At 34.4% G+C, this 24,082-nt stretch overlaps 1 protein-coding gene across 1 annotated transcript in view; it reads left to right on the plus strand.

Annotated features, from left to right (window-relative positions):
* Positions 1-24,082, plus strand: part of BCAS3 (BCAS3 microtubule associated cell migration factor) — a 621,209-nt gene that overhangs the window by 164,102 nt on the left and 433,025 nt on the right. Inside the window, exons 11-12 of the mRNA XM_034640661.1 lie at positions 2,993-3,076; positions 13,049-13,219. Of these exons, the coding sequence (XP_034496552.1) occupies positions 2,993-3,076; positions 13,049-13,219 (255 nt within the window). The remainder of the gene's footprint in view (positions 1-2,992; positions 3,077-13,048; positions 13,220-24,082) is intronic.

A 24,082-nucleotide genomic window follows, 5' to 3' on the forward strand; every position in this document is an offset into this window, starting at 1 on the left:
TTTTTTTTTTAAATTTAATAATATTTTTTATTATATTATGTTAGTCACCATACAGTACATCCCTAGTTTTTGATGTAAAGTTCCATGATTCATTACTTGCGTGTAACACCCAGTGCACCATGCAATACGTGCCCTCCTTACCACCCATCACCAGTCTATCCCAATCCCCCACTCCCCTCCCCTCTGAAGCCCTCAGTTTGTTTCCCAGAGTCCATAGTCTCTCATGGTTCATTCCCCCTTCTGTTTACCCCCCTTTCTTCTTCCCTTTCTTCTACCGATCTTCCTACTTCTTATGTTCCATAAATGAGTGAAACCATATGATAATTGTCCTTTTAATGGGCCATGGCTTTAGATACTAAGCTTTGTCCAGTAGATGTGCTCATTGTTGTGGGGCTTCTAGACACTTTCGGTGGACAAAGTTTGGAAACGCTGAATATTACATACATGCATTTACTTTTATATGTACATAAATCGGCAAATATACATATACACACATACTTGTGCACCGACACACATATTTTGGAAATGAAGAGTACACATTGGTATTTCCATAGGATTCTTTCCTTTCATCCTCTATCTCCTATTTATATGTCCCTTGTTTTGCATGGGAGACTCTGATATCAGCACATTTACTTCATTCGTTGAATCCTATAATGGAAAAAGTAATCGCAGAATTGCTTGCTCACACCACTATAAATGTCAAACCAAATAAAAAGAGTTCAGGATTTTCTTTATGTCCATTCCTATCACTGCCCAAAACTGAAGCTATGCAGTCAAATACTGTGTTCATATATTATTTTGATTAGTTTGTCCTTTATCTCTCCCTTTCTGCTTTCCTTTATTGTTTTTACAGTTTTCATTTGGTATATAATTTCTTAAGATTTTATTTATTTATGAGAGAGAGAGAGGGAGAGAGAGAAGGGGGAGGAATGGAGGGAGAGGGACAAGCAGACTCCATGCTGAGAACAGAGCCTGATGTGGGGCTTGATCTCAGGACCCTGAGATCATGAGCCGAGCTGAAACCAAGAGTCTGATGCTTAATTGACTGAGCCACCCAGGTGCCCCTTAAATAATTTTTTAATTATTTTTTATATGTATGTTTTATTTACATACTTATATATTTCATTATGTTATATATATTTCCCTTTATTTCCAAAAGATACCATAACACATGTGCTCTTTTGTATATTGCCTTTTTAACTTATATTTTCTGGAAATTAGTCCATTTTATAGAGGTTTGCACTACAGAAATTTCTGATTTATCTTTAATTTTGATGAATTGAGATGCAAATGTAATTTCCAATGAGCCTAAAGTTTTAAACAAAAATTTCGGACTTAGTTATGTTTGTGTAGAAATGCTGACCCAGTTTTAGTTGAATTGAAAAAGTGATAGTATTGCTTGCTTTCATATATTTATTCCTGATTATTCCTGAAGCAGAGAAAAAATGGTAGTATTTCTAAGATAATGTTTTTCCTTGCACATGCGGCAGGAGGCAGCAGAGGGATAACTTTCATAATTCTTCGAATATGTGTTTATGTACTAACGAATGAGTGAGTGAGTGAATGAGTGAGAGGGATACTTTCTATTAGTTAAAATGATCACTTTCAAACTCTCTTGTTTTCCCCTATGTGAAACCACATTTGCGATCACCTGTCATTTGGAAAATTCCTCACTACTGACCTTGAAATCTGCTTAATGTGCCAGCTTGACATCATGTATCAAACTTTTAAAGACATTCCATTTTAACATTATTATTGTTTTGAGGGATTTTTAATACAGTGTCAGTGATGAAGAAAATTTTGATTTTCTTTTTTCTTTTTTTTTTTTAAGATTATTTATTTACTTATTTATTTGAGAGAGAGAAAGTGAGGAGAACATGAGAGGAGGAAGGGTTAGAGGGAGAAGCAGACTCCCCACTGAGCGGGGAGCCTGATGTGGGGCTTGATCCCAGGACCCTGAGATCATGACCCGAGCTGAAGGCAGACACTTAACTGACTGAGCCACCCAGGTGCCACGAAAATTTTTATTTTAGAATAAAAGAACAAAAAGTTTATGTATTAATGTTTATCAAATGATCATGTTTTAAATTATATAAGCATTTTTTGTTTTTATGTTTTGGAAGAGGTAGATTCTATCTGAATTCTGTAGGTCTTTAAAATAATTCATAACACAATGTGGAGCTGTACTAATACTCTACTATTGTCATTTTCTTTTTTAAAAATTTTAAATGTAAAAATTTGGCTGATGAGGTTTTTTTTAATTTTTTTTTTAAGAAAACCCAAATTTAGGACGTATAAGAGGAGTGGAGAATTTAATCCTGGTCTGTTGCTTAGCACATGAGACAGTTGTGCATGTCAGACTAGTGATTCACTTTGAAAATTGACAGGTTGATTTATTTATGTCAGTCATGAGTAAGGGCAATGTCTTTTTCATTCTAATGGTAATACTAGTAAGCCCTCTGACGTGGACAGCTACTATGTGTGTCTTGGTTGATTTATGCATAATTTGTGCCACTTTTCTACTGACTTAATTGAAAATGGAAATATGACAAATTCTTTTGTCTTCTTTTTTTTCTTTTACAGTCTTTATGTAGGAATTAGGAGGACACAGCCTCCAATTTGCTAGCATGTTAAATGTTTAATGTTAGGAAGTCAAGTCTAAGTCCTTTGATTATGTTATAAAATTTATTTGTGGAAAGGCTGCCAGATCCCAAATACTACCATTTCGGAGTTTATGAATTCTTAAAGACTATTCATCTTGTAATTAAAAATTGTATTTGAGCATGAAACTGCCTGAGTGGCACCAGTAGATTATAAAAGGGGGGAAAGTGTCTCAGCAGAGCTTTTAGCTGTTTGTCTGAAACACTTGTACAAACATTCCCACCCACCGCCATCATTCTGCATGGTAAATAAGCTCTGTCCTAATAGCCTGGAGAGTTAAACAGTTTAATAGAAATGACTCTCTGGCTTCCCTCTCTCTCTCTTTTTCCAGCTGATTCGATGTCATCAGTCCCGTGGTGGAGCCTGTGGAGACAACATTCAGTCTTACACTGCCACAGTCATTAGTGCTGCTAAAGTGAGTATCGAGTAGTCCCTGGGAGCTGTGATTTTGTGGAGTAACTATCGGGTTTCTCTCCTGAGTTGTACTGAAATGATCCCTTCCCTTTTCATTCACAAATGCGGAATAAACTTAAGTAAGTCAGAATTATTTTGCCACTCATGAGGATCGCTGACTAAAGGATTAGGTATTTAATCTCTTAAGGTTCATAAATAATATATCATTTTCTGTTGCAATGATTATAGGGTTTGTATTCATCCAGTTTTAAATATTTAAGTCTGTTAGTTCGATTAGAGTCTTTTATCTAATAAATAATGCTTTTGAAAGAAGCTTTGTATGTTGTCAGCACAGACTTCTGGGTTCTTTTTCTGTGATTTGCATCATTCTACCTATACTGACATCCTTTTATATCTTGAACACTTATGAATCTTCTTGACATAAAAAGAATATTGTTCCTTAAGAAAACTTGAGTCAAACCCCTGGCACATTCAAAGACTCTTTCATGTCACAGGGCTGCCCCCCTGCATGTTTGTCAAGTGAGTTCTTTCTGTGTGTGTGCGAGGGTTGATTTCGATGATGGCTCGTAAACTTTATGCTGATTATAAGGTATTCTTATAATCACTATCCTTTTGAATTGTGAAGTATACAACAAAACAATTCTAATAATAGGGATGACATAGTGAATCTAAATGACAGCATGTAATAAAAAGCACAACTGTTCAGAAAAGAACAACAGTTTAAAGCAAACCACAGGGAGGGAATGAAAGGTCACACTGTTTTATGTAAAACAAATACAAAAATACTTCAAGATTGATCACAAGTGCTTACATGATGGGCTTTAGAATGTGTTCCTAGGTTTGATGAAAGAAGCGTTACATATTTTTTACTCAGAAAGGAAATGCTGAACGTCTTTATGCTTACAGCACTGTGTATTTTAGATTTAAAATCTTCATAAAAATTGCTTACTTTTATCCATTGTGTAAGCAAGAATTATGATGGTCATTTCAAAGAAGAGAAATCTGAGACAGTAATTAGCCAGCATCAGTGTTATTCAGTTAGTTTAGAATAGATCCACAAAATATACCAATGAGATTTAGTTCTCAAGTATTGGATTCCTTTTAGATTTATCTGGGCCGTATACTTTCATTGGGATAGCTCATTGTATTATCACTTGAATAATTTTCGGTTTATGGGATAGAGGACAACTTTCCAGCTCTGCTTTGCTATCACGTGTTTGTGTGCCTACATAAAGGGAAAGTGACCTGCTTCACGCAGTAACCGTTTTGCTGTTTAACTGTTAGCTGAATGTGGACATGCTAGGATGAGGCTAGACTTAATATGCTTTGAAAAGAACAAGTGTGAACTCCCCAGTTTTCTACGCCACATATTGAGAACTGTGAGGGATGAGTTCATGTCTGCCATATTTAAACTCTCAAAAATGATGGCAATGACAACACTTTAATCCCATCAATTTCCAATAGGCAATTGGTCCCTAATAAAATTGGTGTTGAAAATCATTGTTAGCTCCAGCAATTGATAAAATTCTGCCATTAACTCTTGAATAAAGTAGTTAATATTTAATTTTTGTATACTTGCTTTTGTCTGATTTTAATGCTTATTCATGCTCCTGTTTATAAATTTACAAAATGAAGGAAAAATAAAACCACGGACATAAAAAAGTCACCCATTTCTTTCTTTTTTTTTTTTTTGCCGTGTTTTTATTTAAATTCCAGTTAGCTAACATACAGTGCAACATGAGTTTCAGCTGTAGAATTTAGTGATTCATCACCCATACACAACACCCAATGCTCATCATAAGTGCCCTCCTTAATACCCATCACCTATTTAGCCCATCTCCTCCCACATCCTCTCCAGTAACCCTCAGTTTGTTCTCTATAGTTAAGAGTGTGTTTCTTGGTTTGCTTCTCTTTCTTTTCTTTGCCTGTGTTCATTTGTTTTGTTTCTTAAATTCAACAAATGAGTGAAGTCATATGGTATTTGTCTTTCTCTGACTGACTTATTTCACTTAGCATAACGCTGTCTAGTTCCATCCACCTCACTGCAAACGGCAAGATTTAGTCTTTTTTATGGCTGAATAATATTCCGTTGTGCATATATTCCACATCTTCTTTATCCATTCATTAGTTAATGGACATTTGGGCTCTTTCCATAATTTGGCTGTTGTTGATGCTGCTGCTATAAACATCTGGGTGCACATGCCCCTTCAAATCAGTATTTTTGTATCTTTGGGTAAATACCTAGTAGTGCAATTGCTGGGTCAAAGGGTAGTTCTATTTTTAACTTTTTGAGGAATGGCTGTACTGTTTTCCAGAATGGCAGTACCAGTTTGCATTCCCACCAACAGTGTTAAGAGGGTTCCCTTTTCTCTGCATCCTCACCAACATGTGTTGTTTCCTGTGTTGTTAATTTTAGCCATTCTAACAGGTGTGAGGTGGTATCTCATCATAGTTTTGATTTTTATTTCCCTGATGATGGGTGATGTTGAGCATCTTTCCATGTGTTTGTTAGCCATCTGTAAAGTCACCTATTTCGTGATACATTTTTGGACTTACTGGATAGTTAAATCCAATCATATATTATACACTGCCTTTTTTTTTTTTTAAAGATTTCTTTATTTGAGGGGGGAAGGACAGAGGAGAGGGAGAGAGTCTCAACCAGACTCCATGCTGAGTGTAGAGCCCGAGGTGGGGCTCGATCCTATGACCCTAATAGGATCATGACCTGACCCGAAACCAAGAGTCAGATGCTTAACTGACTGTACCACCCAGGCACCCCTACATACTGCTTTTTTTTTTAACCTATGTGTAACTTATATGAAATATTTTTTTAAAAGATTTTATTTATTTGAGAGAGAGAGAGAGAGAAAGCAGAAGCAGAGGGAGAAGCAGGCTCCCCAGTGAGCAGAGAGCCTGATGTGGGGCTCGATCCCAGGACTTTGAGATCTAGACCTGAGCGGAAGGTAGATGCGTAAATGACTGAGCCACCCAGGTGCCCCATGCCATGAAATATTTTTGAAAACATTTTTCTTATGTAATGTTTATGTACTTATGGAGTCCTGTGTTAGGATGAATATTTTAAGATTTCTTTTAAAATATTAAATTATTTTGGTATTTAGTGTTAGTGTTTAATACTTAGTTACTTTCCCAAAATTTTGCCAGAAATGGAATGATCCTTCATTTCACTTCCAAGATGTGGGTATATTATATAGGAAAGATTGGAAAGTTGCGATGATTTTACCTCCCAAATGATAATTTCTCCTACAAAGTTATTAGATAAAAGAAATTGTGTGCGTAAATTAGCCTTCTGAAAAAGCAGTTCCGGTTTTCCATGGCAAGTACATCAGAATGACTTCTGTAATTAAGTAGTGTAATTATAAATGTATTTTTGTCTTTGTTACTATTACATTATGTATTATATTAGCGTATTCACTTGTGAAAATTCATCATGATGTACACTTATAATTCCTGTACTTTTCTGTATAAGGGAATGTAAAAGTTTACTATGAAAAGAACAATCTCATCTATAGATCTTCAGACCTAGAAACCTTCTTCAGAGAATGCTAACGTTTAAGAGTGAACAATGACAATATTACAAAGACTCTTCCGTAGAATAAAAGAGTCATATAGTGCCTAATCTTGTTTTATCATTCAGGACCAATTTGATACTGAAACTTGACAAGAGCATAATGAAAAAGGAAAACTATAGTCCTGTCTTACTCATGAATATGAAAAATCCTGAAAAATCCTAAACAAAATACTAGCAGAAAAAAATTAAACAGCATATTGTAAGAATAATGTCACAATACAGTGGGATAATTCCAATATGGGCTGGCTTCTTACTCAAAATCAATGAATATAATTTGCTACGTGAACAGAATATAGGAGAACAATTATATGATTATCTTAATATGTATACAAAAAGGGTTTGATATAATCAAACATATATGCATTGATAAAATCTTTTAGTAAATAGTGATAGTTTCTGATTCTCTGGAATTCAGTTTTTTTCTCAAAATACCAAATTGTTTAAATGTAGTAAATGTGGTTATTTTAAAGTCTGTTTCCAATAACACCAGTATCTGGCTTCTTTTGGGGGTATTTTTATTGTTTGTTATTTTTGCTGATTCTCACTAATGATGCCTTGACTCCTTCTTTGCCTGAATTTATTTTAAAAATCTTTAGAAACAATTTTGAGTTTGAGATACCAGAATTCTGTGTCACTATCAATCTTGGATCCTCTAATTCCAATTTCAAGGATTGAGTTACATAAATTATTTAAATAAAGCTCACCTGAAATAGCTGTGAGATCCTGATTACTACAGGTTTACTCTTATTTCTATTGTATATTTCTTTGTGGCTTAGCCAAAAACGTAGAGGGAAAGTCACCACGTAGACCCTCTTGGACATGACCACCCAGCACCACAAGTCTATCAAAAGCACCACTCAGTCTCTTAGAAGCCTCTAGAACCATCAGATGCATCTAGGCCTAACTACCCACTCACATGTCTAGATTTTCTTGTTCTCTTGGATTCAGATGTAGTAACTCTTTACTATCTTGTTACATATTTAGTACCTTTAAGCAGAGTTGAAAAAAAAAAATCTCCCCAGTTACCTTACTTGTTTTCATTGGTAGGATTGACCTGATTTACCTAGCCTGCCATTATTGAAAATAGAAAATAAAATTTCTTATTATTTCTTACCATTTTTATCATTTCTAGGTAATGTATTTTTTGGGATATAACATGAAAAATATTTAAAAAGCCATGTAGTATGTGCTTTTTAAGAAAATACTAACCTTAAAATATACATTTTGCTTGTTAAATCACTTTTTCTGAAAGGGTAATCATTAATATTTTTTTCTCACTGATGACAGCTGCTTATATGACTTCATAGAGGTTAACCACTTTGTTATATAGAAGGATTAATTGAGTTTTTATTCTTATTTTTTGTCTTACCATATAGTTTTAAGTACAAATATATTAATTGCATATGTACTTGAATCTCCTTAGAGGAAATAACCTTTTTTTACAGTTTCTGGATTTTCAAATAGCACTTAAAATTAATCTTTATACTTTTCGATTCTTCCCTTTGCTTTTCCAAATAGTTTATGTGGCTTTCCTTAAAATATAATGGTGATGAATTCTCTGTGGCAGTGCTAAGGGGAAAAGTTTATTACTTAAATAATTCAAATTGGATTATTTTGATACATTTATAAAATCTTGGTCTGTATTTCCTAATTACCATATATCTGTCCTATTTGATTTTTCCTTTTAATGTGTTTTAACCCCAGTGTGGTAAATTGATTTAATAAAAATACCTCCTTTTTTCTCTGGTTATCTGATAACTTCTTAATGACAACTAACAGCTTCTGTGAGAGCAGCACCATTAGCACTAATGGACAGGAAAGACAACTGATATGGCCTGAGAAACGTTAAAGATGACTAGTGACCCTTTGGCAAATCTGTCTGCACAGAACAGAATAAGTACCACGCTCATTTGAATTTTTGGTCAGAGTGGACTATCTGACGTATTTGTTACATTCAGCTCTCCTACAAGATAAAATTTAGTTCTGTGAATAACTCTTGTTAAGATTTGTCCAAAATATAATAAACTTTTTAGCTACCTCAGACTGTGAAGACACTCAGTCTAATATAATATTCTCCATTTGGCCAAATTAGATTTTTTTATTTCTAATTTTTACTGAATCTTCATCCTTTTTGGTATGTTGAGGGAATCATCAAGTATGTACAGGCTCTTTTGGCTAAACTCTAATCCAAAGACTACTCTGAGGTGATTTAGGTATCTAAACATGGTAGGTGAACACTATTGAATAATATTATATATTTCTTCTGGACACTTATTCTCATCAATGTGTTTGAGTGTAACATGGAAACAAATTTCTTCTAGAATCAAAGGTCTTTACTGATGCAGAAAACTTCCAGTACCCCTTTCACCCCCTGCATTCTACCTTATTCTGAAAGTTAATGAGCTGTAATAGCACTGTCTTGTCACTTACTAGACAAAGGCAGATTTGATGACTGTTAAGTTTTGGGTCTAGATTTTATTTTTGTCCACTAATAAAATGGTAGTTGTAAGTTTTCTTGGTGTGTGTGAGAATTATCAATAACTCTTCATGTGATATGAGCCTTTGACTGTGAAATATACTACTCTGTTTTCCCCCTTTCTGGAGTTTTTTTCCTAGTTCTCTTATGTTGACTTTTCCTTTTATCTTGTGGTCTCTTTGGGACGCTTCTTCCCACTTTGTGTGCTCCAGTTCTTTTAGTTTTATTCCTGTTCATTGGTATAAAGGATGAAATAATAGGCTCAAGGGCAGATGGGGAGGATATACAACCAGACTTTAAACCTAAAAGGCGAATTCCTTTGATAAAGGGAGAGCTCTGTTTAAGTGGGAGCATCTCCATTGGCATTGATGACGGACGTCCAGCCGCTGAGGCATTGCAGAGGTTAATCAGGCTTCCTAGCCAGCTTTGACGTCAATACACAGTGGTGCCTGATTTTGTTGGTCCTTCAGAGCCTTTCTTGACAACGCTGTAACAGACTTTGTGTAAGTCATTGCTTGTGAATTATTGAAACAAATGTTTGGCTGCTAATTGAGGAATGCTAACGTGTTTTATAATCACTGCAGTCTGAGTTTTTAGCGCTAAACAAAAGAGTTACAATTGATTTGTGGCTTTTTCATGGTTTCAGTCAGCAGTAAGTTATATCTTTTTGCTTGAGTTCAGCAAATGGCTTTGATGGTCATTTTATTTAAGTATTTATTAGGACACACTATTATAGTCTTCATTCCCCCCACCCCACCCCCGGGATACGTCTGTGTTCAGAATTCATGAAGTGTGAGGTCACAAGTAGTAACAGGAATAGAATAGAAGGCAGTACTGGATGGTGGTTGAAATCAGGCTTTGGAGATAGACAGTTCTAGTTTTGAATTCTGGCTTTGTCATTGGTTAGCTGTTTGAGCTGCCGTTTTGCTTAACTTCTGTAACCTTAGTTTTCTTTTCTATAAACCTGAGGTGTTCTAGGAAATCTGTAGAGATCATTTATGTTAAGAGCCTTGACAAGTGCACAGTAAAGATTCCACGGGACATAGCTACAGTAAAATACATATATAACTAGTATTAGTTATATGGTATTTTAATGGAAACTTTCCTTGGAAAATATATTTCTTTATTTTAATTCCAATCTAATTGTTGCCTAAATCACATTTAGGCCTTTATGAAGTACCTTCTTTGCTTACCTTTTATGAAACAATATTTGAAATACCATGTATATAATAATTTTCATTTTAAAATTTAGCTATAGCATATGCCAGAATATAGTGAGCATATTCTCCATGATTATTCTGAAAAGAGAGAGTCATTTCATTAAAGATTAATTAGCAGCATTTTAATAAAAACTTTTTCTCACAATTTGAAAATCGGAGAAAATTATTTCTGAATGTGTGTATTCCACATAATTTTTGATATGTCCATGTCATCTAGACTACTTATTTTCACTCTCCACTTGTTAAATATTTTTTCAATATTTATGAATCACGTGCTTTTCTCTTTTAGTTTTTTTTCTCTTTGTGGGACAAAAAAAAAAAAAATCCCACAAAAACCCATTACTTTAACATTATTGTTTGTTAATGCAAATAGCAGTAACCAGATAATAAGATTCACATAAAAGAAAAAACTCACTTGAGTTAGTTTTATCTATTTGCTTTGAATGAAATGGAACTAAAATGTAATTATAAAACATCTTAAGTTGTCTTTAGTTGAAGTAGTATATTAGAAGCATTTCATTGAATTATTTTCTGTTACCAGAGAAAAAAGAACCTTCTTAGCTAATCTTTTGTGATGTTTTATTCATCTAGTAATTGTTATCTTGGATGGAGACTGTATTTCCACAAGCCAAATCTTTTTTTTTAATTGAGGTAAAATTGGTATGTAACATATAAATTTTATGTGTACATTATAATTTGACATCTGTATGTACTACTAAATGATTACCACCAAAAGTCTAGTCACCATTCATCACTATCAAATTGACTGCCTTCACCCATTTTTCCCACCTCCCAATCACCTTCCCCTCTGGTAACCATCAATCCATTCTCTGTGAGTTTGTTTTTATATTCTTTTGTTTGTTTTTTTAGATTCCACATATAAATGAAATCCAATCATATTTATCTTTTTCCATCTGACTTATCTCACTTAGCCTGATACCCTCAAGGTCCATCCATGTTATCACAAACAGCAGTATTTCATTCTTCTATGTAGCTAAGGTAGTATTCTGTTATATATGTGTGTGTGTGTGTGTGTGTGTGTGTGTGTGTATATATATATATATATTACACATCCTCTTTATCTGTTCATCTATCAGTGGACACTTATGTTGTTTCCTATCTTGGCTACTGTAAGTAATGCTGCAGTGAACATAGGGGTGTACATATCTTTTTGAATTCTTGTTTTCCTATTCTTTGAGTAAATACCCCAAAGTAGAATAGCTGGATCATGTGGTAGATCAATTCTTAATTTTTTGAAGAATCTCCACACTGTTTTCCGTAGTGGCAGTTTACATTCCTACCAACAGCTAACAAGGGTTCCCTTTTCCCCGCATCCTCTCCAGCACTTGTTCGTTCTTTCTTTCTTTCTTTCTTTCTTTCTTTCTTTCTTTCTTTCTTTCTTTCTTTCTTTTTTTTTTAGTAATAGTCATTCTAATAGGTGTGCAGTGATAACTCATTGTGGTTTTGATTTGCATTTCCCTGCCAGTTAGTGATGTTGAACATCTTTTCATGTCTGTTTGCCATCTGTATATCTTCTTTGGAAAAATGTCTATTCAGATCCTCTGATCGTTTTTTGTTGTTTTTGACAGAGGAGAGGGAGAGAGTCTCAAGCAGACTCTGTGCTGAGTGCAGAGCCCAAGGGAGGGCTCGATCCCACGACCCTAAGATCATGACCTGACCTGAAACCAAGAGTCAGATGCTTAACTGACTGTACCAGTGCCAGGAGCTCAAGGGGTGTCTCCTGTGTGAGCTGCATATGTCTGCCCACCTACTGTGGTAGGGGCACAGGTGGGGCTCTTGTTTGGCCCACCTGTGATGTGTGGCTGTGGCATAGGAATAGGTATCTTGATGCACAATATTACATAACAGCATATTATAGATTTACTTTGGAGGCATAGTCTTTTTCATTCTACTATTGGTAGAATGGCATTCTACCATTGGTCACTCTTTTTCATGCTAAAAAATAGATTTAAAATTAGATCTATAATATTTCAAAAAATAACAGATGTTGGTGAAGATGTGGAGAAAGGGGAACCCTCTTAGGCTGTTGGTGAGAATGTGAACTGGTACAACCACTGTAGAAAACAGTATGGAGTTTCCTCAACAAGTTAAAAATAGAACTATCCTATCATCCAGCAATTGCACTACTAGGTTTTTACCCAGAGGATACAAAAATGCTGATTGAAGGGGCACACACACTCCAGTGTTTATAGCAGCACTATCAACAATAGCCATATTATGGAAAGAGTCCATATGTCCATAGACTGATGAATGGATAAAGAAGATGTATATAAACACAATGGGATATTACTCAGCCATCAGAAAGAATGAAATCTTGCCATTGTTATATGCATTAAGAAGAGGGGAGAGAAGAAATACTTTTTATAAAAATACAATTGTTCCCTCCTGTGAAACAAAGCTCTTTAATGATTTTACTTATGGCTTTATTCTCACTATGCTGACTTTTGGGATTCTACTGATAGCATACACTCAAATTAATACTGATTTTCTAATTAAAATTTAAGATCATATGAAAAGTCAGACTGAATTTCTGTGACAGTTCACTGCTACATGTAGGCTTGTAAGAGAATAAGGAATTTAAAAGGTAAGAGAATTAACAAAATGCATATTTCTGTTTAGAATCCAAATACTGATGTGAAGTCATATATTTTACATTTCATTGTATAGACATTGAAAACTGGTCTGACAATGGTCGGGAAAGTGGTGACTCAGCTGACAGGCACACTGCCTTCAGGTGTGACAGAAGACGATGTTGCCCTCCATAGTAATTCAAGGCGGAGTCCTTTGGTTCCAGGCATCATCACAGTAATTGACACTGAAACAGTTGGAGAGGGCCAGGTAAGAACTTCTAATGCAGGTAATGTCCTTTTTCTGCAAAGCATGGGGTGACTAAGAATATCTTTGTGATCAAGAACAGCCAAGTACACTTGGCCTTGGAGATTATTAATTTGAAATTCTAGAAATTGAGGTTATTTCAGGTTAGAATTTTTTTTTTCAAGAAATGATGAGTAACATGTTAAAACCTGTTATTTTAAGCATTATTAATGTTTCGAGCCTAAAGGTAAAATTGAGGTTCTAAGGAGTTCTTGTTATCTCTTCATCAGGACATTTGTTAGCAAATAAATAATTACATATCTCTTTATACTGTTCTGTTCATAATACTGTTTTTTTTAAATGGTGCTTGTTATAACCTATATTAGAAGATTAATAATTGATTTTTAAAAAAGATTTTATTTATTCATTTGAGAGAGAGAGAGCATATGAGTTGGGGGGAGGCTCCAAGTGAGAGGGAAAAGCAGGCAGGGAGCCTGATGCAGGGCTCAATCCCAGGACCCCAAGATCATGACTTGAGCTGAAGACTGACGCCTAACTGAACCACCCATGCGCCCTTTAATAATTGATTTTTATGGTAGAGACTTGCTCATAGAAGCAATCAATAGGACCTTCCACATTTTGGGTGAATTTAAAAAATTATTGACTAAATATGATGGTTACAAGTGACAATAATGTAAATAATATCAAATTTTATTACACATTTTTTTATAAATATGAAAAAATTCACAAAGTTGCAATGTGTATATTAGAATACATACGTGGTAATGCATATTATCAAATCCTGTATCTTCAGATAATGCAGAAACATTTAGAAGGAGTGATTATAAACACGGAAATATATGTGACATAATGTAAATCTTGTTGGCGAGAAACACTTTGGGTTTTCTTTTCTCCCCCCATGCACCCATAAAAATTATTTTCTTTTGTATCAATAGTCTTGAATTTTAAAATACGTTTCTGAAAGGAGGTAATTGTAAAATTCTAATAGTTTATGATCGTTGCTACAAAAAATCCAGTCTAAAGCTGATTATTACAATAGGATAGGAGTAGAGCAACATTTGTGAAATAGAAATTATTTTAATTTTGTCTATAATATATATTTAATACTGTTTTCAGAACATAATGTCTAGAAGCTATTGAGTCTTTAAAGTATTAACCCTAAATATTGCATGTTCTTTTTAGAAAATCTGCTTCCAGTATATATGGTTCTATATCTGATAAAAGATTCTTTGACCACTACTCATGTACTAGTTCCTTAATAGTAAGATCAAATGGCATTTCAAATACACATGGACTCTACTGCAATTAAAAGACAAAAAAATCTTTTAAATTCTGGGTTATTGAATTTAGCTGTTGTATTTTATTTGAAATCTGAATAATCATCATTCTCCACCTCTCCCATGTTAACTTTGTGGCTCACCAAATATATTATAGTGCAGGCTTGTATTCTTGTTTAAAACTCTTTTTAATGAAGTGCTGCTAGCAAACTTTTCGGTTGACAGTAATGAATTTTCTTAAGTTGTGTTAATTAGCTCAAGTCGATAGACACAGACAGATACTAATTTTCTTTCTGGAATTAAATATTTAAACCCTTAGTGTTTTATGAGTGTTAAAGTAAAAAATATTTTCTTTTGTCCTTTGATTCTTAATTAATTTACCTCCAAGGCCACCCACATTTACTGCGTGGTAACAATCCTCCTCAGCATTGTCTAGTTTGGTGAGTGTAAGTAAGTCTGTTAAGCATCTAGCATTTGTTGACAGACAGATTTGCAGTTGTTTAGAAGTAGAAAATGTCGTCTCATTATTTTTCATGAAATAGAGGTATAACTCAATTTGTTTATTATATTTAAGTGTAGGAACATGTAAAAGAAAAATCTTTAAGTAATTGTATTAAAAAGCATAGCATTAGGCCTTATGTTATCAAGCCCCCCCCCTTCTTTATTAACTTCTTATAACTTTAAAATGGAATTCTCAGATTTGGAATCTGGACATGAACTGGAGGTTGTGGAGTTGCAGAAGTTCATTTTTCCTTGATAAAGGAATTGTTAACACTTGAAACAAGTAGTTTGTTAGGACGTAAGAATTACAGAATTGTCAGCTTTTAAAAAGTTAAAAGAAGTTAAAAAAGTGTTGGCCAACCTGAAAAATGTTATCTTTTCTCCAATTTGTTGAGATCATATCTTTTCATTCCCACTTACAACATTCTGAAATTTTAATTGATTTTAAAATTCTATTATAAAGCAGGATATAAATTCATGTTCAATAAATGTAAGTTGCTATGTGCATTTTGAAAGAATTATAAATAGTTTTTAAAGCAACAGATTTCCTGAGTATCATACTGTCCTCCTTTCTTTTATTAATGTGAATCTGTTTTTTGTCAAGAAGACATTTTTGTCTCTGATACGTAGTTCAGTTGGAGTACAGGGCTGTTTTTAGGTTATGCTGGATTGTATTAAAAAGACTTCAGGGGTTATTGTCATAGATTTATCACTTCTAGCCTTTTCCAACTGATGTTTGACCTTAGCTGTAATGTTTTTCCTTTTCCATATATATCTCAGGAGCTGAAGCTGACATTATGTTCACTTTTGCTGTTTAAATCCATTGAGCCTTTAATAAAGATAGTTTCATGTTTACAGTGGCAGCGTATAAAATTTGATTCACCATCTTTTTAATGCTAAATTGATTAGTTTGATTTTATGTTGACGGGATCATTGTGTGGTAACTGCATTAAGGAGGAGTGGATTTGATTGACTTCATGTCCATTTTTAAATCTGTGTTACTTGTTTAATTTAAAAGCATTTTGTGGCTAAGATAAGCTAAGTGGTATAATATGCCTTTACACATTTATATAATTGAAGTTAGCAGTGTGGCAAAGTCTCTAATCAAAGGAAAATGCTCCAGAATGATGACATAAACTTGAGCTATTTCTTTCCCTGGGTACAAGCGTTATTCATAATAATTTAATGGCTCCTGAAGTGTTTTGTCTATCTTTTTGTTCACATGGTAAAGGCTTATCCACCTTGTATCAATTAAAGTGCTTTGATTAATTTTAATATAGTCAAGTTGTTTTTGCATATACTTAAGAAGTTCAGCCTGCTTAGTTAACTGATGAGTAAAATGTGCATGTCTTGGGACAATTGTATTGGGATATCTTTTCTATTATTAATTTGGTGTTTTAGGCAAGGTGATAAGGCAGTGGAGAGAATCCTTCCAAAAGTATCTGGCTGTTACATTTGTGAAGCTCATAAAGAGACGATACAAAGAATCTTACATAGTGGTATGAGGCTTTGCTGTTCCCCAAGATTAATGTGCCTTTTTACTAGATGGCTTCTGTATTGGTACCATTAAATAGAGTACTCCCTACTAATTGTGTTGGAGAGGGAGATATAGGGTTATAATATATGAAAGGAAAGGGAATCTTGTAAAGTTGAATTAAAATAGTGAAATGGGCAAAAGTCAAATATTTCACAGAAAAAAAATAAAACATACAGATTTTCCCTGACTTAAAATGTCTTGACTTAATGGTTTTTCAACTTTACGATGATATGAAAATGACATGAATTCAGTAGAAACCGTACTTTGAATTTTGAATTTTGAACTTTCTGTAGTTCAGTGATATATGGTATAGTATTCTCTTATGATGCTGGGTAGCGGCAGGCAGCCTCAGCTCCTAGTCAGCTGTGTGATCACGAGGGTAAACAACAGATACACTTAAAACTGTTCTGCACCCCCACAATCATTTTCAGTAGAGTATTCAGTAAGTTACATGAGATACCCAGCACTTTATTATAAAATAGGCTTTGTGTTAGATGATTTTGCCCAACTGTAGGCTAATGTAAGTGTTCTGAGTATGTTTGAGGTGGGTTAGGCTAAGTATGATGTCTGTTAGGTTAGGTGTATTAAATGCATTTTTGACTTCAGATATTTTCAATTTACAATGGGTTTATTGGGATGTAACACCTTCGTAAGTTGAGGATGATCTGTGTACAAATACTATACAATCTATACCCGTAACTTCACTTGTTATAAGAGAAAGACAAATTGAAACTACACTGAGATACCATGTGTCACCCAAGAGGATGAGGGAAATTCAAAAGCAGTGTACTATACATTTTTTAAATATAATTTTTATTTTGTTATATTAGTCACCATACAGTACATCCCCAGTTTTTGATGCAATGTTCCATGATTCATTATTTGCGTATAACACCCAGTGCACCATGCAATATGTGCCCTCCTTAATACCCATCACCAGCCTATCCCAATCCCCCACCCCCCTCCCCTCTGAAGCCCTCAGTTTGTTTCCCAGAGTCCACAGTCTCTCATGGTTCATTCCCCCTTCTGTTTACCCCTCCTTCATTCTTCCCTTCCTTCTCCTACTGATCTTCCTACTTCTTATGTTCCATAAATGTGTGAAACCATATAATTGTCTTTCTGTGCTAAACATTTTAACTTCTAATTTTGAAATAGTCGTAGAGTCACAGTAAGTTGCAGAAATCTATCCATGTGCTCTTACCCAGGTTCCTCCAACTTCCCCCCAAATGATGACATCTTATATAGCTGTAGTACAATATCAAAACCAGGCAATTGACAATGGCATGTTACTGTTAATATACCACAGACCTGGGGCACCTGGCTGGCTCAGTCAGTGGAGTTGCAGCTCTTGATCTCAGGGTTGTGTGTTTGAGCCCCACATTGGGTGCAGAGATTACTTAAAAATAAAATCTTGGGGAGCCTGTGTGGCTCTTTGGTTCAGTGTCTGACCTTGATTTTGGCTCAGGTCATGATCTCAGGGTTGTGAGATCAAACCCTGTGTCGGGCTCCATGCTGGGTGTGGAGCCTGCTTAAGATCCTCTCTCGGGATGCCTGGGTGACTCAGTTGATTAAGCGTCTGCCTTCGGTTCAGGTCATGATCCCGGGGTCCTGGGATGGAGTCCCGCATCAGGCTCCTTGCTCAGTGGGGAGCCTGCTTCTCCCTCTGCCTGCCACTCCCCATTTGTGTGCGTGCTCTCTTTCTGGCAAATAAGATCTTAAAAAAAAAAAAAAAAGAAAAAAGATTCTCCCCCTCTCCTTCTGCCCCTCCCCCTTGCACGCTCGCTCTCTCTCTCTCAAAAAAAAAAATCTTAAAAAAAAATATGCTACAGACCTTAGTCAACTCTCAGTATTTGTTTTACCTGCATTTATTTGTGTGTGTTTATTGGTGTGCATAGTTCTATAACTTTTTCATGTGTAGATTACCATAATCAATACCACCATTAAGATAGAGGACTGTTCAACACACCTTTTTGTATTTATATTCATCCCTCAACCTACCCCCATCCTTTTCTCCTGACAACTGCTGATATGTTCTCTACCTCTATAATTTTGTGATTTCTAGAATGGATATAAGTGAAATCATATAGTATGTAGCATTTTAAAGTTGACTTTTGGACTAAATATGATGTCCTTGAAGTTCTTTTAGTTTGTTGCATGTAATTAATTATTATCCCTCTGTTGTATTCCTGTGAATGGCTGTATCTATTTGTTCAACCATTCACTCATTGAAAGATATTTGAGTTGTTTCTAGCATTTTGCTATATTGAATAAAGCTGCTATGAATATTTATGTAAAGGTTTTGTGTGATTTCTGTAGAGTTTTCATTTCTCTATATTAAATGCACAAGAGTGTAACTGATGGATTTTATAAGTGCATATTTAATTTTGTAAGAAACTGCTCAACTGTTTTGCAGTGGGACAGAACAGATTTACGTTCCCTCCAGTAACATATGATAGGCAGCAGTTTTCTCATCAGAATCCATGGAAGATGAATGAAGTGGTAGAACATCTTAAGATAGTGAAATAAATGAACTGTTAAACCTGAATTCCATATCTGATAAAAATATCCTTCAAGGATGAAGGGAATGTAAAGACATTCTTATAAAATGGAGAACTAAGGGAAATTTGTCACTAGCAGATCTACTCTTAAAGAATGGCTAAAGGAAGTTTTCTAAAGAAATTAGGCTTTGTAACTTCAGAAATGGAGAAGAACAATGGAAGGGGTAAAAGTAGAAGCATGTATGATATATTGAGTTTCATAAGTTAAATTTGGCTGAAGCAAAAATTATAGTATCTTGTGTGATGAACAGCATATGTATAAGAAATACTTAAGTACTTAATACTTATATTTTTAAAAGTGGGGGAGTAAATTGAATTTCATAAAAATTTTAAAATTTGTTGCTACATATCACATCATCAGAAAAGTTTAAAGACAACCCACTGAAGGGAAGAAAATATTTGGAAATCATATTTTTTATAAGGAGCTGATATCCAGAATATAGAAGGAACTCCTACAACTAAATAATAAAAAGGTAGATGACCTAATTTTAAAATGAACAAAGATTAAAATAAATATTTTTCTGAAAAAGATATACAAAGGGCCAATAAGTAGAAATGAGAGCCCTTATACGTTGCTGGTGGGAATGTAAATTTGTGTCAGTGCTTTGGAAAAGAGTTACCATATGACTTAGCAATTTGTCTTCCAGATAGACCCAAAAGAAATGAAAATACATGTCCATGTACACGAATGTTCATAGCAGCATTATTTTTAATGGCTCAAAAGTAGGAGTAATCCTAGTGTACATCAACTGATTAGTCGATGGATAAATAAAATGCGGTGTATACATCCAGTGTGTTATTCTTCAGCAATAAAAAGAATGAAGTACCAATTCATGTTACCATACGGATGGATCTGAAAATAATATGCTTTGTGAAAGAAGCCAGTCACAAAAGAGTATATGTGGTACGATTCCAATTATATGAAATGTCCAGAGAAAGCAAATCAATAGAAAGAGAAAATAGATTATAGTTGCCCACGGCTGGGTGTTTGGAAACAATGGGGAAATGTGGGGCAACTGTTAATGATCATGAGGTTTCTTTTGTGATGAAAATGTTCTAAATTTGATTGTGGTGATGATTTTACAATTACATGAATATACCATATATCCCGGAGCAAACCCTTAGTATATTTAACAAACTTGGTTTAACACAATTTCCTGGAGACCACTCTATAAGACTATTTTTCCTTTTCTTATTTTTCTCACTGAACACTTTGAAAGTCAATCGAACAACTAAAAAGAAGATTAGAAAAATAACTTACAATGCATGTTTTCCTACCAATTGTGGTAAAATATGCATAACGTAAAATTTGACATTTAGCCATTTTTAAGTTTACAATTCAATGGCATAAGTATATTCACAGTGTTATACAACCATCACTATTCTCCATTTCTAGAACTTTTTCATCATCTGGATTCAGTATACTGTAACTCCCCAACCCCCTGTCTCCACAGTCCTGGTGACCATCATTTTGATTTCTGCCTCTAGTAGATTGTCCATAATTAAAAAGATGTACAATGCAAAGTGTTGGAAAGGATGTGGAGAAATTGGAAACCCCATACTTTACTGGTGGAAATATAAAATGATGTAGCTATTTTGGAAAACAGTTTGTTTCTTTAAAAGTTCAGCATATGTTTATCATATCACTGAGCAAATTCACATCTAGGTATCTCCCCAAGAGAAATAAAAGCATGTTCACAAAAACATGTATACATAGATATTCATAACAGACTATGCATAATAGTAATCAACTAGAAATAATCCAAATTGCCAAGAATTGGTGGCTGAACCCACACGCTGTGATACCTCCAAACAGTGGAATACAACTCAGCACTATAAAGAAATGAATGATACCTGAAATAACATGGTTGAACTATAAAACTTATATAAGTGAAAAAAAATAGAAGGCAAATTGCATGATTCTTTTTTTTTTCTAAATAAAGATTTTATCTATTTATTTGTCTAGAGAGAGCACAAGCAGGGGGAGCGGTAGGCAGAGGGAAAAGCAGGCTCCCTGCTTAGCAAGGAGCCTGATGCAGGACTCGATCCCAGGACACCAGGATCATGACCTGATTCGAAGACAGATGCTTAACTGACTGAGCAACCCAGGTGTCCCTGCATTATTCTATTTATATGAAAAATTTTCAAAATTTTTAGAAAAGGCAAAAGAGATAAAATATACATAGGGATTGCCTGGGGCTTAGGGTTAGAGATCTACCTTAGAGTTAATATGAAGACATTTTTGGGGTGAGGGAAGAATTCTAAATCTAGAATGTGGTAATGGTTTGCAGTTGTATGAATTTACTAAGCATTAAATTTATACGTTATTAAAATGCATTAAATGGGTGATTTGAATGTATAAATTTACTGATTATTGGGGAATGACTATCGTTATGGTGAAGAGGTAAACAAATCTTCTCCCTAGAAAATAAGTACATTACTTGAAAGAATATTCAGAAATTAGTATTTGGGGACTCTGGATATCTACCAAAAACTAAGAATGAAATGATAAACATGTAAAGATTCTAGAGTTTGGGTAACAGTAATAGGAGAAAATGACCTTTTTGCCTGCGGCTTCTCTTATTCACATCTACCAGGAGCTTGGTGAGTGTGATAGTTCTACCAGAGCAAAAGTGGGTCTGTGAACAAGCCATTTCCCTTCTAGGCAGGGGATTTACTTGGTTTGGAGTAGTATGTTAAAACCCAAGCCCAGCAATGTTTCCATTAAAGGTAGTAAACTTGGTAGGTGATGAGTAAGGGATAACGTGTAGCTCTGCTAGCCTAAGATTGCAGTTCAGTTTGGAGCCAATTTGTAGAACAGAGAGGAAAAATGTTAGTGAAATGTAAATAGAGCCATAAGACCTTTGGGATGACGTCAAGGGTACCAACATATGTGTAATTGGAATCTCTGAAAGAGAGGTGAGAAAGGGGCAGAAAAACATTTGAAGAAATGAAATATATAAATATTTTTCTTTCTCTTCCCTTAATTTCTTTAAAAAGTAGAAATTGTTTTAGGGAATAATTATAACATGTTTCTCAGTTGATAATACATATGACAACAATAGCACAAAGGAATGGGGAGGAAATACAGCTATATTGGAGCAAGGAGCTAAAGTTTATTGCAATTAAGTTTGTAATTAATGGACAATCTTGTAATCTAGGTAGCACCTTGTAACCTATATAGCAACCACTAAAAAATTACTCCAGAAAATTAACAGAGGAATTAAAATGTTGACATTAAAAATAATTAACACAAAAGAAGAGGATCAGAGGTACAATAAACACCTGATACAAAATAAATAGCAAAATGGCAGACCGAAATCCAATTATGTGCATCATTATATTAACTATAAATGGACTCAAGTTAAAAGACAGTGATTATTGGACCAGAGTCATTCAGATTCGAAGACATAATTGGTTGAAGTAAAAGGATTGAAGAAATGTACCATGCAAACAATATAACCATAATGGGACCGGGGTGGCTATATTAATATCAGACAAAATAGTCAAGAAATATTGCCAGAGAGAAAGATATTTCATAATAACAAGAGGGTCAATGTAATGGGTAGATAAAACAAATATGTGTAAACACCTACAGCATAGCCCAGCAAACATTGAGCAAAATCCAACAGATTGAAAGGAGAAATTATAGCTAACGTTTACAGCTTGAGATTTTAATACTTGGCTCTTAATAATTGATAGGAAAAACTAGGCAAAATTTATGCAGATTTGTAAGACTTGATTAACACTATCAACCAGCACAATATAACATTCCCTCCCCGAAGCCTGTAGAATTTGCATTCTTTTCAAGAACATCTGGAATGTTTTCAAGATAGACCTTATAGTTGGCCATAAAACAAACCTAAATAGCTTTAAACGGATTAAAATCATGCAAAGTACGTTCCCTGTGAACTATGGAAATCAATAACAGAATGAAATTATGGAAATCTCCCAATATTTGGAAATAAAACAACACACCTACCTATAAATAACTCATGGGTCAGAGAAGGAATCTCAGGGAAATGAGAAAATATTTTGAATGGAATGAAAATAAAAAATGAACATATCAGAAATTATGAAGTGCAGCTACTCCCTTGCATAGAGGGAAATTTTTAGCTTTAAATGCTTATAGTAGGGAAGAAAAATGGTCTGAAACTGTCTTTGCTTTTCCCTTCTTCTAATCTGAAAAAGAAGAGCAAATTATAAACAAGCAAAACAAATGAAGTAAATACTGAAGATACAAACAGAAGGCAACAAAATAGCACACAGTGCAGTATTGGGGAAAATCTAAAATTAGTTCTTTGAAAAGATCAACAAAATTGATCCTCAGAAAGTTAAAAATATAATTATCATATGATCCAGCATTCTGGGTTCTGGGTTTATACGCAAAAGAATTCAGAGCAGAATCTCGAAGAGATATTTACACATCCACGTTCATTGCATAATATTCATGGTAGCATGTTCTGTTGCTGGGTGAATGGATAAAGAAAAATGTGATATATGCATACTATATAATAATATTATACAGCCTTAAAATAGAGGGTAATCTTGTGACATGTTACAACAAGGACAAACCTTGAGGACATTTTGCTAAGGGAAATTAGCCAGTCACAAAAGTGCAAATACTCTTTTCTCTCCATTATTTTGACTCTTTAAAATACTCAAAATCATAGAAACAGAAAATATAAAGGTGGTTACCTAGGGCTAGGGAGGGAGGAGGAAGAATAAGTGTTTAGTTGGTATAGAGTTTCAGTGTTTCAAGATGAAAAAGTTCTAGAAATCTGTTACACAACAGTCTGACTATACTTAATATATGGAACTGAACACTCAAATATTGTTAAGATGGCAATAATGATCTGTGAACTAAAAAGTCGATAAATCTGTGGCTTTACTGAATTGCAGGTTTGAGTCAGAGCAATAAGGCAAAAAAATTAAAGGCATTAAGATAGGAAAGGGTGACAAATCAGACATTTCTATATAATGGATTGTTGTA

The sequence above is a fragment of the Ailuropoda melanoleuca genome, chromosome 13, assembly GCF_002007445.2.
Source record: "Ailuropoda melanoleuca isolate Jingjing chromosome 13, ASM200744v2, whole genome shotgun sequence".
NCBI classification, from domain to species: domain Eukaryota; kingdom Metazoa; phylum Chordata; class Mammalia; order Carnivora; family Ursidae; genus Ailuropoda; species Ailuropoda melanoleuca.